This window comes from Trichosurus vulpecula, chromosome 7 (assembly GCF_011100635.1).
Source record: "Trichosurus vulpecula isolate mTriVul1 chromosome 7, mTriVul1.pri, whole genome shotgun sequence".
Lineage (NCBI taxonomy): Eukaryota > Metazoa > Chordata > Mammalia > Diprotodontia > Phalangeridae > Trichosurus > Trichosurus vulpecula.
In genome coordinates, this window is record NC_050579.1 from 113,027,338 (window position 1) to 113,043,280 (window position 15,943).

The window sequence follows — 15,943 nt, forward strand, 5'->3', positions numbered from 1 at the left end:
AAAAAGAAATTCCCAGCAGCTAAATTTTAATTTAGTTCTGTGTTAAAATACTTTATTAAAAATGCATATTTTATCTTTCAATGCCAATGCCTGTGAATAATTAACTATCAACCCTTTTTTAAAAAATTGCATGATTTCCTAGATAAGTCTTTCCCCATAGTATGAAATAAGAACAGCAATAACAAAGAGAAATGGGTGAACGGACATTCTCAAGTTCTAGAATCCACGTAACTATGAGCAAGTAGACACTAGGGAGAGCTCTCTTAGAACAGCTCAAGAAGCCTCAAAGACTTGTTAATTACCAATCAAGTGGGTAACCTGAAATAATGCAAAATCACCTAAACAGATGGATTTTGTCATAGGACCAAAAAGCTCAACTTCTCATTCTTGAACTCTATACAAACAATATAATTGGCAATCTTCCAAAGAGCTTCTCTGGGGTGCTATATTCTTGGTATCTTACATAAAGTAAAGGGTCAGTACTATCACAGAAAGAAGAATGTGCTAAATAACCCCTCCAAGCTAGGCATAAAATTTTTTCAAAAAGATTTTAAGTTTTTATGTTGAAATATGAATATGTCACAGAGAAACAGGAAACTTTTCCCAGCAGGTTGAAACACATTCATTAAACTAAAAGGGGGAAATCAAGGCTATATACTATAAAACAGCCAATTTGGGCCTGTGAAATGATCACCATCCTCATCTGGAATATGTCCCAAAATAAAAATAATTTTTGAACACCAACTTCATTAATAGGGCTCATTTAATAAATAAAGACATCAATACGTGTGCATACCTCTGAATGCTCACCTTAAATACCTCTTCCCTTTCAAGCTACTTATAGTTAAAAAGGCTGTAAAGACAATTAATTTCAAAGTATTATCACTGTTTCTAACATGATGAAGTTTAGAGAAACAGAGCTCCATGGATGAGAAGAATTCAGTCAAAAATCTCAAAACATTAGTCTTACTGGGAAAATGCAAAACGGAAAGGCCAGTATCAGCAGATTTCAGCAAGTTAAACAAGTTGAGTAATAAGTCATCTAAACGTAAAATGGATCTGGTAGACTGGCATCTCAGAGGTCTATAATATGGCACCTTAAAATGCACTAAATTTATTGAAAGAACAGTGTAAGGCCAGCAACAACTGAAAAACTGCCTCGGTACACCGAGGTCAAAGAAAATAGTAATGATGCTGCATTTTTAACATGCTGGCAGTCATCCAATGTCTCATCAAGAGAATCACAACTGCCAGCAAGAAACTACACTGATTCAATATAGGGCTCTCAAAAAAATGAATAAGTACTTTCTTATGCTCTATTTCCATAGCAACAGAAATACACTGATACCGGGAGCCAAGGGTGGGTAACTGTTGGTTGCTAGTATCTTATAACCACACATACAAAGCCTCTATCAATAAAGAAGGTCTAAAAATTGTTCCCCTCCCCCTCCTTTTTAAAATGTGCCTTTTAGTAGAATATAGCATTACACTTAGAGGTAGCAGATCTGGGTTTGAATCCTGGCTCTTATTGGTAACAAGAGTAACTGGGCAAGATGTTTAATTAACTTCTGTGATTCAAAATGTGTAAAATGGGTATTATAAAACTTGTATTATCTTTAAATCAGTTACATACATTTTCTCTCAGTGCTCCTAAAGACTCCCCAAAACATGAATCTCAGGTTCATTTTTCCATTTACTAATGAATATTAAGAATATTTAGTTCAGATAAGTCATTGTCCCTGAATAAACTTGCTGTTTCAAGTACCTACACCTCAAAAATTTGTTGTGACTCTCCGATGAGATAATGTGTGTAAGGTAGCACACAAATGTCACCTATCGCTATTGCTGTTATTATTATGAACATTCCAAATTCAAAGTCTTTTCAAGATTGAGTCTGTTATACAGATTAACTTAATTAAATGCTTTTTTCTATATAAAAGGATTCTGTCTGTGCCCAAATTCTGCCAAGAAATTATTCATCTATATAACTCAGGACCTGAGGAGCAAAGTTTGTAAGATCCAAACCTTCACTACAATTGAAGGGGACAAATGGTAGGTAGGGAAAAGGGAATGCTGACTTTGGAGAAGTCTGATATTATTAATAGTAGCAAATATCTATAAAATGTTTTTGGAAAGCTTTATAAAGAGAGAAATTAAGTTCTTAAAGAAGAATTAGAAATTAAACATAACTGACAGTTTAGAACCAAGAAGTTGGAAACAATGAAAAAAAATGGCAAAATGGAACACAAAACTGCAGAAAGAGAACAAAAAGCCTGAAAACATAACCAATAGATATTAAAAATGGAAAAAGACCTATGAAAAGAGATGATGGGCCTTTAATTGGGTGACAGACCTTCCCAGAAAATCAGATATAAGCAAACCCTACTTAAAATGCAAATACACATAAAACAGTAATAACGGAAGTGTTGAATCCCCTTCCATGCTGCAAGGAGGAGACAAAGTGGTCAGTTTTTAGAAGTCTCCCTTTGGGTCACTGATGTAATAAAGAGAGAATAGCTATAGTATAACCTGACAAAAGGGTGATAAGACAAAAACTATCCAATGTAGAGGAAGGGAGATAGGACGATGGATGAATTAGTATTTCCTGATATCAAGGGACTTATAGGTAAGGGCCACTTAAACAAAAGGATGGGTAGATTAAAGAAAAAAGACAAACTCTTGACCCAATATGGTTCCTATATAGGTTGATCAGGAGAGAAGGGGAAAAAAAGATTGTATTAGTCAAAATAGAATCAAGCCTCCAGGTAGGGGGTGGGGTGAATAAAAATGAAGATTAAGATAAATTAGCTTCAAGTAACCAGTCAATCAAGAATATAAAATAATAAAAGTGAAGACCCAGGAATTTGGGTCTAATAGAGGAAAGGGATTGTGGATAGTACCAATATATGGAGAAAGAAACTGGGATCAGATTGCTTTGTGCAAAACAAGATTCATATATTTAGTATTGCTTTATTTATAACACACGGATAATATAACAGGATGTCAGAGAGTAAATAATTATAACATCAGATGTTAATGGGCTGATTTTTATCATGAAATAGAGGCTTGTAGTAGATTAAAAAAAATCAAACCCCAAAATGAGAACTGAACAAAAAAAAATTGAAAAAACATATATAAAGTAAGAGACTAGAATAAAAAATATTGTGATTTTTGGCAACCCTTCGAACAGAAATTGCAATTATGATTTTGGATAAGGTACCTACAAAACACATATACTCTCTAGAAATATGTACTAGGGAAGCTATACGATATGCAATGAAACAATATACATATATGTATATATATATATGTATGTGTGTGTATGTGTGTGTATGTGTATATATATATGTATGCGTGTGTGTGTGTATGTATGTATGTATGTGCTGAATGATATAACATCTAAGTACTAAAAGGAAAAACTGACATCCAAGAAGATTTTTACAGTAAGGCAATAATTTTTGGTGATTTTAAAAATTGCTCATTTAGACAGTGACATATTTAAGAGAAAGATAAATGAGCAAATTATGGCTCTGAACAGATTATTGAAAGAAATAGATTTGAAGAAATTATTGAATAGAAATCTAAGCAACACTGTTACCTAAATTGATCATATGTACTGGCACTCATAAAAAACTCATAAATATAGAAAGGCGGACCTTACTGAATATAAAAAGTGTCAGGAAGATATGAATAAAAAATACAGACTAAAATGAAGACATATATATGTATGTATGAATTGATCAGCTATACTGATTTTTTTTTCCTCTAAAAATACTATTTATCATATGGAAATGGCTCCCTAGGCAGAGTTAAGGAGAGGGATACTTAAGATAACTATGGTTACATAAGAAACAGAAAGTATCAATAAAAACAATTTTAAAAAATAAAGTAAAGCCAGAGAGGGGGTACATAACAGACACAAAGAGGTGTTAAGGAACAACAAAAAGCAAAGAAGTATTTGTACATTATTACGCCTTTACAGTGAGAAGTTCTTCAGTCAAGCCTGATGAACTTAGAGGGCAGTTAGTCACCGATGAGTCACAGTATCTGCCATGCTCCCCAGTGACCTTTGAAAAAACAAATTGCTTTCCAAGGTCAGATACAGCTGTGAGGGATGTGAGCTTTACGAGGGATATCAGTATGGGAAGAGAAAGGACAGGCCATTCAGTCTTTTGAGAGCCAGAGGTATGTGTTGCCTTACATTCCCTAAGTGTATGTTTCTGTACTACTGTATTTTATGCGTGCCTACATAGTTGCGGGAGGATTACGATCTCAGTAAATACCATTGCTCTGAGCAAATTGTGTCCTCTGGCTACTACTAAAGTTAAGCACACTGATGGGGTATAGTGAACATAGCTTTAGGGCAGCATACTAAAAGGATACCTTTGTAACACAGAGCCATTGCCCCCTTGAGATGCAACCTCTGAGAGAACAAGTGGAGGGTGTAATAGAGAAGGCATTGTACTACACACTATTCTCAAAAATACAGATGCCAAACATCTTCTATGAGACAAATACAATTCTGATACTTAGATACTATTAAGCTAAAGCAATATATGTCATGTTTGTAAGAGGAAGAATGTCCTTCAAGGAGCTAATCATGGATTCGTGTCTTACTTGCACTAATTTTTGTTTACCTGCAGAGATAGAGAAGAACACAATTTAAAGAAGATAAAATCTTTGCAAACAATTTGATAAAATTTGTATAATTTGGCATGTATTCCACTCAAAAGCTAACCATAACTTTAATATAAAATAGAGCAATTTTTTAAAACAAAAAAGTAAAAGCATAACACTTCATTGATTACACATAATGGTAGAGAAAGAAAGGATTTTGACAGCTGTATGGATTGGTAGTTCTTTCTGACTGGTTTTTAGAGGAGAAATTAATCACTCTAAAGTAGGAAATACAAAATTTGATCTCTCTGTTTAAATCTCTTCTTTCTCCATTGGGTGGTTCTTTTCCTCCCTTTCATTAAGGTAGACAGCAATGCTGATTTTGAAAAAAAGAATCTTCTTTGTGAGATTCAACAAATAGTAATTGATGAAAATATCTTCAGGATCACCTATAACACTAATGCTTTGCTGTTTAGAAATAACTATGGAAAAAGAGTGGAACACAGGGAAATTATTCCTGAGCTCGAACTGCCAGTAAACACGAACCTTTAGGACACAGCTTGCTCTAGAGAAGTTAAAATAGTCAATGTGGAAAATTTCATTGCTTCTCATATATGTATATGCATTCTGCATAGGAGTTAAACTTTCAGTCATAATAACATTTTCTTATACTTTGTCTATCCTGTTATGCACTTCTGCGGGAAAAGATAATTTTAGTTAACTGCTTTGCAAATTAAATATTAACAGTACTTATAAGAAAAACAACTTGAACACTTAGGTCATCTTCAGTTTGGAAATACATATCCACTATATACTTGTCAAAGGTGATATTTTAAATTTAAGTTTTCAGGGAACAAAGTTCATTTACAATAATTATAAACCACCATATTATAGAATCATATAATTTTATAGGTGCCAGAATTTTTAATCCATTTAAAGGTGACAGGTGGCATGCCATGTGCTAAAAGATCAAGGGAGAAATGAGTTTCAATATAAGGTACTAATTAAGTTCTTCAGGATCACTGTCTAATCTTACATCATATAAATCTTGTAAATATCTGAATTTTTACAGAATCTTAAAATCAGAATGGACAACTGGAGGAGTAAGGATCCAGATTTTGCCTGTGAAATGAGCCCCCACCCCGGACCAATCAAAAAAAATATGACCTCTCTTCCACATGATAGCTCTCAAATACGTGAAGACTCTGTCGCTGGACTCTTTTCTTCTTTCAGGCTAAAAATTCCTACCTCTTTTTTCAAGCCATTTTCCCATGGTATTGACTTTAGCATCCTTGTTTCCTTTCTCTGGACACTCCCCAGCTTGTGAATGTCCTTCTTAAAATGTGGTGCCAGAGCTTAATTGACTACTGTAGGTATGGTCTCCCCAAGGTAAAATATAACAATTACAGCTATTTATTTCTTGAGGACTCCAATTATTAATTCTGTAATTGTTTCATTTTGCTAACTTGGAAGGATACTCTTAAAATGAAATCATAAATTAATCAAATGACTGAGATTTTTCTGATATGAGGAAACTCCCTCAACCATTGCAGGGTGGCACCTTCTCTGTAACTTAGAGCATTAGAGAGTTGCTTAAAACATTAAGAGGTTAAATAACTTGGCCAAGGTCACAAAGACAGTAGGTGTTGGAGGCAGGAGACCTGCTTTCTATCCACTGCATCATGCTCCCTTCTATAATATAATTTAAAAAAAAGTGACCTCCCCAAATTTGGCCCTAACCTCTTTACTTACAATTTTTTAAAAAAAAATTTGAAGCTGATTTAAACTAAGATAATGTTAAATAGCAAAACTATGAAGAATATAAACATTCAGATTTAGTACACAGGTTTAGCAATTAGAAGATATTAAAGGCAATAGTGAAATTAAATTCAGCCCTGTGACAGGAAAGAAGCATTTTCCTAACTACAAATGAAGGTGTGTGGTATAACATAGCCAGATTGGAATCAAGGTTGGCAGTCTAATCTAATTCAGCACTCATTCATTCAGCACTTATTACCACCACACTGAAAAACCCTATATAGGTGTTCATTTTCTTAGATGGATGTTAAATCGGTTTATTGAATTGTTGGGTAAAAGAAGGATGAACCTTAAATATATTTTACTTAAAAGGAAAACAGCAAAAATTCAAAGTATTTCTAAGAATGTAGGAAAAAAGGAGAAAAAATAGTTTTTCAGACACCGAAAAAATCAAGCAAAACAAAACTATAAAAATAATGTTTAGTTAAGTTTTCATAAAATTCATTTAAAAATCCATATTAAATAAAAACTTAGGAACTTCATATGACCTATTTCTATGGGCAATAATATTTTGATCTAAAAAATTCCATACCTGTTCTTTCAAAAGGAATAAAGATTGGCTAATTCATAAATGAGAGGTTTGCTTCTTAATTTATGGACAACTTTTCATATTCAACCTATATGTTTGAACTGAGGTCTCCTCAGCATTCTACAGCAGTCCCAGTACAGTAGGTGATGGTCACTTCTACTATGATTATTCCCTGCTAGTCCCCACTGGGTAGCATAGCCACAAAACTTACAATCCCATACCTCACAGGTGGAATCATGCCTTCAGGAGGGCACCACCTGCCATCTAAATGTGACAGTAATGTAGCAGCTGTAAAATCCAGTAGGCAAAGTTTTCTTGGGCTTCTACCTTAGCTGGTACTGCTTAGCTTCACTGGAGAGTTAGCTGCAGAACACTTTCTCTGAATAAGACAGATAGTCTAAGGAGCTCATATTGTATAGTGTGGGCTCCTATGTGTGGGCATATCAAGCAATCAATATTTATTAAGAAGCACCTCATATGTGCCAGGCATCACACTAAATGTGGGGGAGGGGAGAGGGGGGAGGCAAAAGAAAGAGAGGGAAAGAGAAAAGAGACAGAGAAAAACAGAGATAGACAGAGACATAGAGCGCTTTTCTGTGTGTGTTTCTTTCCAGAGGAGGTGAGTCCTACTATTCCTTCGTTCCCTATGCAGGAATAATTGGAACTCTGGAAAGAGGACAAACAGATAGCAAATGAAGAGAATTGAAAAACATGATGCCTTTAAAAATAATCTAAAACTAGCTTTTTAACACACATTTATGGCCTATTTTAAGGTATATTTGCTATAAAAAGAAAAGCATGTTGATAGATTTAAATTTATAAACTTTTTTTCTATTAGATTTTTATAATCCCTAGGTTGAATTTTAAGATATTATATAGACCACATAGCCTAAATTCTCCCACCAGGAATCTGAGAATAGCTATATGTGCACTGCTAGAAAGATAGAGAAAAAAGAAGTGATTTTTTTTCCTAGTAAAAGCTACTTTCTTTTGTAGACATTTAATAAATGTTAATTTAAAGAAACATCCTCTCCATCTTCCTTCCCAGAATTTTTATGATAGTTATTTTTTGGGAAAAATGTGTATTTTGTGTATTTATGTTTTATGGGAAGTATAAAAGTTTCAGAGGAAGCTCAACTCTATATAGCCTGAAAGAGCACCTTGAATCCTGAATCAAAGGAGTTTATGTATCTTTATGAATCATTTTTATTCGCAATTAGAAGCAAAGCTAAGAAACAGATGTTACCAAAAAATAAGGTCTGTTTGAATCTATCTAATTTCAGAGAAAATTACTTATGTCTAAGAAAAAGAAAGATAATTTCTAATGAAATCATATTTTTAAAACAAGTCAGGTTTGGGTTGCTGTAGAGAACAATTCTGAAAGCAAAGCCCAATGTGAATAACAGAAGCTCAATATATTAATTCTGATTAATGACTGAGCAACAATTATTCTGTGAACTAAAGATATATATGTGCTAAACATATATATGTAAGTATGCATGTTTAGTTGAATAAACATAGGTAAACAAACTTTGATTTACTTTTCCAAAAAGGAGGAAAACAATCTGACTTATCAAGTCTGAAATAAGAGAGATTTAGACTAGGTAATTCTAGAACAACTCATCTGAAAGTTTCAGGGAATCAAGACTTACAGGTATACAGTACTCCACCATCGGGAAGGGCAATTTGTGACCCTTTGTCGTTCGACCCACAAAGAAGCAACTCTGGCAAATATCGTAATTGAAATGCCGTAGACTTCTATACCTGCATATGAAAACAAGAGTTAAACTCATTGGTGGACATATCTCTAATTTGTATCCTTTCATGGGCAACATATTTTAGCATGGTATGATAATTTACCACAAGAAATGTCATTCTCAAAATCACCATGGCAAATACCAGAGGTAATTTCTGACAAGAGTAGGACCCTTGCACTGACCTAGCTAGCTACCATTAGAAAAAAGTGAACACTGAATATTTCAAGGGCAATTAACAAAACCATTTCTTGGAAATGGTTGGATATAAAGGTTGAAAGTAACTTAAGTTCAAGATAGTAAACCAGTTTCCATATGTTCAAATATGACATTCAGGGAGCCAATGTCTGCATGTTATTAACATTTTGTAGGACTCTGAATATGAAGACGAAATGTCTGGGCAAAAGTAAAGACAGATTTATAATTAACTGTATACTCAGAACTTGTAGAAGGATAAATTACACTTTTGGTAAGAACAATTCTCACAGACTCAGGAAGGCTGCTCTTGGTAGCCATGTTCTAAGCCCCGGAACAGTAATCTAGGGGAAAAGAATTCTTGTCAGACTACCTAGGTTGTTCAAACTCTGCCTCTGATAGTACTTTTGTGATCTTAGACAGCCTGATTAATCCCCTAGGCCTAAATTAGCACAACTGTAAACAAAGGGGATTTCATGAGATGGCCTTCAAGGTCCACTGAAGCTCTAGATCTAGAGTACTATCTCTGATATGGGTATTTAAATTAAATCAGTTATTTGGAATAGTCTTTTCTTTTTTCAAAATTTATGATAATTGGAAATTAAAATAACTGGAATGAGTTCTGTGAAAAGGAGAAAAAAATACATCTGAAAAAAGTCGGAAAGAAGGCTTACTTCCAAAATATACTTGCAGAGAAAGAATGCTTTGAAATCTTTGGCATGTAAATGACACACTATGCTTATTCCTTCAATCGCACAAAGATGCCATAACTTAAATTTTTATTGTTCTGGAAGGAAAGTTACGACTAAGAGCTTTTTGCGAGTTTAGTTTGTATGAATACCATAGTTTTGGCCACATCTTCAGTACAATTCTGTTTTAATGAATAATAGAAACAAGATAAGCATCAGAAAAATAGAAACAAAGCTGAATGAGAATAATAGTGGATTCTACTAAGAATGTAAAAGCCTTGTCAAGAGAAAGTGATGTAAGGTCTATTACCCAGTATTTTAGAAAAGGACCAGAGAAAGTACTTGGGAAAACCTATAGTAATTCTTTTTTAGAATAGACACAGATCGGTTACCTAAAACGAAAACCTACATTTATTTGTATTTATTTTATATATCGCTATAAATATATGTGTTGTTTCTGATTACTAATCTGGGTGCCTGAAGATGTATGCATAAAATTTTGATTGGCGCTATTAAAAATTCTGAGATTGCAATTTTTATATTTCCAAATTAAATTTGCAAATGTTTACTGTTAGCCTCCTTGAATAGCATGTGGAAAAACCTGAATAAGCTTCTTAGAACAATCTCTCTGGGCAATGACATCTCTGATGAATGTTTACCTTTGAAGGGGACTTGTGAAAAGGTCATTCTAGCAAGCAATATATACCAGGGTCAAATCAAGGACAAATGAAGATAAATTTGCTTTGGGCAGGGGTGCTGGGAGGCTCAAACAAGAGGCTTTTCAAACATTAAAGCTCTACATAAATGCCAGTTATAATGATGATGATGATGATGATGATTAGCTTACAGTCATTAGGGCAGCTAGGTGATGCAGTGGTACAGAGCCAACCCCGGAGTCAGGAGGACTTGAGTTCAAATTTAGCCCCACACACTTAGCTGTGTGACCCTGGGCAAGTTGCTTAACCTCTATTTGCCTCAGTTTCCTCATCTGTAAAATGAGCTGGGGAGGGAAATGGCAAACTGGTCTAGTATCTTTGCCAAGAGAACCCCAAGTGGGGTCACAAAGAGTCATACACAACTGAAGAAACAATTAAACAACCGTGCGGAGGTCTCCACTCTGGTGATGATATCATTCCCTGTGCCTCTACTGCACTACTGCTAAGCTCTAGGAATGTTTATGGAACAATACAGGTGTATGCTGGTAAATGTTTAATTATCTAGATCTTAGAGGGAAAAACACATGCACTCATACTTTTAAGGTTAGTTTATATTATTAATACTTTCTTAAGGCTAGACAGTCAACAAAACAATAAATCAAGCCAAGGTTTTAAATCATCAATTTATAAGAAATGGCATACTGTCTACATTTAATGATATTGTTTAACAGTGTACAAGACAAGAAATTAAGTAGTAGGTTCATTCACTTCTTTAAAGGAAAGTTTAAAGAAAAGCTAAATATAATTTTAGTACTGCTCAGTTTGCATTTGTAAGTTACTTCTTGTTCACTGGGAATAAGCCTAAAGGTCTCAGTCTCAAAGACTCAGAAGTATTTCAGCTTCCCTGTATTCTGACAGCCTACCAAATCCCAGCAAGGGTTGTTAGCTGCTGTTGTTTTGTTAATTTTTTTTCCCCTTTCAGTCACAGAGAAATCATGCATGAATGCTTTTGTAACCTGTGTAAAGGTCATGGAATGCAAACTGATACCACAACACAGCAGTTCTGTAGAAATACTTGGAATTTATGAGTCTGAGGATGACTAAGGAATGAGCACCAAAGTGAGAATAGAAGGGTAAGAGATATCACACAATAAGGAAGGGGCACGCCATGGATGAAACCCAAAATCTGACCATAAAACTTCTCTTACCTGAACCCAATGATAGGATATTCTTTACAGATGTTGCACTTTGCCTGATGTTTTGCAGTCTCTGAGGATGCTACTCGATGTAAAAGTGGCAGCCATACCATGGACTGTGGCTCCAAACGCATCCATTCTATAAAATCGTTTACACTTATCTCTGGCTTATTGTGACTCTGTTTTTTTAAAAGAAAAGGTTTTTTTTTTAAATAAATAATTTTAATGGAAGCAGAGAGGAACATTTAACATTTATATAAAACTTTATCACAATTTCACAGGCCTTGCTTGGAATTTTGCAGATCTTGAAGCTGATAACAAAGGGAAGCTTAGTGATCCTGGACAAAAATCAATTAATTTTTCTTGATCTCAATCTCCTGATGGGTGAGATAGGAGACTGGGTTTCATGATCACTAAGGCTTTTTCTTCTGCTATACATTTCTATAGTAAGAGTATAAACAGTCATATAGAATGAGAAGAAAATATCATTTAGGATTACTTTTTAACAGTTTTCAAAAGTACCATAAAATTTTTGCTAAAGCACTGGGTCCAACCATGTCACCCTGATTATTCAAGAAACTCCAGTGGCTTTCTATCATGTCCAGGATCAAATAAAAAATTGTGCTTGACATTCAAAGCCTTTATAACCTACCCCCTTAACCTTCATTTTTTGGGTCTTCTTATACCTCCCTTCCCACCCCCACCTCCCACAACCTCATATACTCAGTGGCATTGGCTTCCTCACTATTCCAACAACACTCCATCTATCCATTAAGGGCACTTTCTCTGGCTGTCCCCTTCCTCCTCAAACCCCATCCTTGGAATGCTCTAATTTCTAATCTCTGCTTTCTAGATTCCATGGCTTTCCCCAAGTCTCAGTTTAAGTCTCACCTTGTACAGGAAGCCTTTCCTAATCCCTCTTAATTATATTGCTATCCCTCTTTATATTATTTCGGATTTATGCTGTATTTAGCTTGCTTGTACATATGTATTTGCTTGTTATTTCTGCCTCTACTGCCTCCACCAAGGTCAGGAAATGTCCATTACCTTTCTTTGTATCCTCAGCACTTCACATAACAAGAACTCAATAAATGCTTATTAACTGAGTATTGCTTTTCATTTTCTCTTGATCCATGTACAACTTGAATGATCTTCTAAGATCATTAAATATCGTTTAAAATGACCAAGATATCCAATACCATCAACAAATTTTGGAGGACAATATTAAAGTTACATTTGGCTATCTTCTCTTCAAATGAAATTTGAAATTTATATGTTTTCTAAAGAAAAGTATTTTTGCTATTTCATCAAATGCTCAAAGCTAGTATGAGGTTGGACTGGAGGATGCACAAAATTCTGCTTCTGTGAATTTATTTTATTAAAAACTTCTAGAGGGCAAAATAACAAATTCCATAAAATTTGCAAGGTCTCTGTCCCAAATAAGAAATAATTTCCAAATGTGCAAGATTAAATTTTGATTAATTTATTCTCTTGTTGCTGAGAGCAATCTATGTCCCTGTGTGAGAAAATGAATTATACTTGCACAAACAATTTACAAAGATGGAAATTTCAAGTATTGGCAAATTTGCAATTTCTCTCTTTCCTAAAGGAAATAAGTCCATTGCTGGTAAAAAAAAAAAAAAAAAGAGAGAGAGAGAGAGAGAGAAGAAAAGAAAGTTTTTGAACAAGGATTGCCATTAAACTGTAACATTTTTCAGCTCTAAGAGAAAGTCTATGAAAAATTCGCCCCACTCTCACCCTCAGCTGAATAAGTCAGACAGTTTTATATCCCCTTTGGTAAAATCCTGGCCTTACATATACTGTTTGGACACTAATATAGGTACAAGAGTAACACTAACATTTAAAGACGCTAATTGTCCATGATAAATACTATATATAATATAAAGGGCTCTCATAGTGTTGAACTATGTTTTTGCAGCATAAAGTTTCATAAAAGTATTCTTAAGTCACCACAGTACTCGATCTGAGTTCAAATCCTACTTATGCCACTTACTAGCTCTGTGATTTCCTGGCTCTCTACATATCCATTGTGAGACCTTGGGACAAGTGACTTAAATGGGTCTCAGTGTCCTGTGGGGGTTGAACCAGAGGACCTCTAGGGTCTCTTGCGGCTCTGATCCTCTTTCTGTTACTTAGAATGCTCTTTGAAAAAATATGCATCAATACAAAATGATACTTCGATAATGTGTCTACATTTTATTTACAAAATGCTTTTGCTTTGAAAAGTTCAGGGCACGTTACGTTCAAGTAGACCACTTGTTACTCTCACAACATCCCTACGAGTACAATATATTCGTCCACTAAAGAAGAACACATTGTATTGCGGTGAAGTCTTGGGAACAGAACCCAGAATGGGGAACTGGATGTCAGTTTCAGTTCTGTGGGGAAGCCAGAAGCCAGAACAGAAGAAGCTGGGAGGCGGGTGATGAGGAAATGTAGTAATGAGCGAAGATATCTCTCTAGAAGTTTGGGAGCGAATACATGAGATGGAACTATCGTTGGAGGGGATAGATAAGCAACAGAAACGTTTCAGTACGAAGACATTCCTTTAGGTGTTGTTTTTACCTGTTGGAAGCAGCTTCTAACGCTAGGTTCAATATTGCTACCACCAAAAGCTGCCACTTCCCCAAGCTGCCGAGGGATCTGGATGATATCGTGAAGTAAAAGGCCAAGCTGCCTTTGGTCACACATCTCTGTAGGCCCTGCTACCACCTTAAAGAGATCTGGAACAGAGAAACAGATCAATTTAGTTTCGACTTGCTTAGAGTCCTTTTTCTACATATATGATGTGTGTAAAATACACACACATAAACACATGAAAATATAAAAATTTACTGTATTTTATTGTCATAATTCAACTCTAGAAACCAAAACATTTCAAAAGTGAAAGAATTAGGGAAGTCAGTTCATGAGCTCTAAAGTCCTTCAATAATGCACAGTCCATAAATATTGAAATGTATCTGACCATCAATAATTGGCTAAACTGCACCTAATTTGCAGAAAATCAGACTCTGTATGCCAATCATAATTACAAGCTTATCGCTAAATAAAAAAAATATTCTTTCAAAGTGACACATTATGAGTCTGTGACCTAGTTTTATGAACTCAATATGGGTTTACCTTCCTATTCAGAGACACTGTGTCAAAACAAATTTTCTTCTGCAACCTGTCAGAGAGAGATATTCTGAACAGTAAACATTTACATTTTGTCAGACCGGTTTTTATTCTAGATGCCAAATACATCATTTGGAAACACATCACATGTACTTTACTATAACCCCTATAAGAACTACAATTAAACGTTTTTGCTTTCTAAGTTAACTTTCTAAGCTTTTCTGTCGTACATTGTTTTAGGAACCACTATCATTCTTTCTATTGAAGGAAATACATTTGTACAGATCTCAAAGACAAATTGCTACCAATTTGTGTAAATCCTTAATTCTAAATCCTTTCTAATCATAGAAGGGAAAACCATAAGCTAACAGCTTTTTAATTATCTTGGCTCAACAACAATTAATGAGCCTTCTTCTTTCTAGTTTTGGCAGCATAATTTCTTTTCACTACAATGCAACATTTCAGATATAAAAATGTTTATCATATTTCCAATAAGTAAAGCAAAATCAGTCAAACAAGTTAGTTTATTGACTGGGGAGGAATTTTTTAAAAAAAAATTCATTCAATGAAGGAAACGAATTATTTCTAGAAACAAATTTCTAAACATAGGGAGAACACAAATATAAATGTTCTCCATATGAAGCTTTAGTGGATTAAGTGATATTGTCCATTTAACTTACATAATCTTAAAATATCCCCAAATAATGCTAGGAGAAATCTTATTTTGTTTTAGTCTGAATACCAGTCTACCATGTATCAGTCTTGATGAAAAGCAGGCTAATGATGGATCTAATATTGTCAAAATTCTACTCTCAAAGTAGCTGAGCCAAGTGCAGGGATATTGACACAGTAATTACAATGAAATATGGCTTTAATTATAAAGATACACAGGGAAAGGAAATTCAATTAAAATAAATTTAATTTTCATCATCATTTGTTCAAATATATTTGATTAGAACACTTTTTTAATTTAAAGACTACTACAATAAAAAATGCTTTCCGCATCATTTTGATACTGATACTGTTTTGTAGATATTTTATGTCGCTACTTCTCACACAAAAAAAGACCCATCTTTTTAATAGCAGTATTCAACTGGTGGAGCTGTGCATGGTTTTAAGTCATGGATTATGTTAGTCAGTGAAGAATTAAGAATATCATAGAGTTTACCGGAGAGTTGCATGATGAGTATGAGAAGGCTACAACATAAAATCAAGAACTTTGAAGAAGAACTGATGTAATGAATATTATCAGGGAAATATTCAATTGAAAAAGCTGTCAAGTGGTCATATGACAAGAATTGGGGAGAACCAGTATATAGGCCATGCATTCCATTGCTGTCCATACAAAGATAAA

General features: G+C 34.4%; 1 protein-coding gene across 2 annotated transcripts in view; it reads right to left on the reverse strand.

Moving 5' to 3' along the window:
• The window catches only part of UTRN (utrophin), a 467,326-nt gene that overhangs the window by 58,230 nt on the left and 393,153 nt on the right, over positions 1–15,943 (reverse strand). For both annotated transcript variants that reach the window (XM_036766848.1, XM_036766849.1), the window contains 3 exons: positions 14,041–14,198; positions 11,467–11,633; positions 8,617–8,728 (listed from right to left, as the gene is read on the reverse strand). In XM_036766848.1, coding sequence (XP_036622743.1) covers positions 8,617–8,728; positions 11,467–11,633; positions 14,041–14,198 — 437 coding nt within the window. The remainder of the gene's footprint in view (positions 1–8,616; positions 8,729–11,466; positions 11,634–14,040; positions 14,199–15,943) is intronic.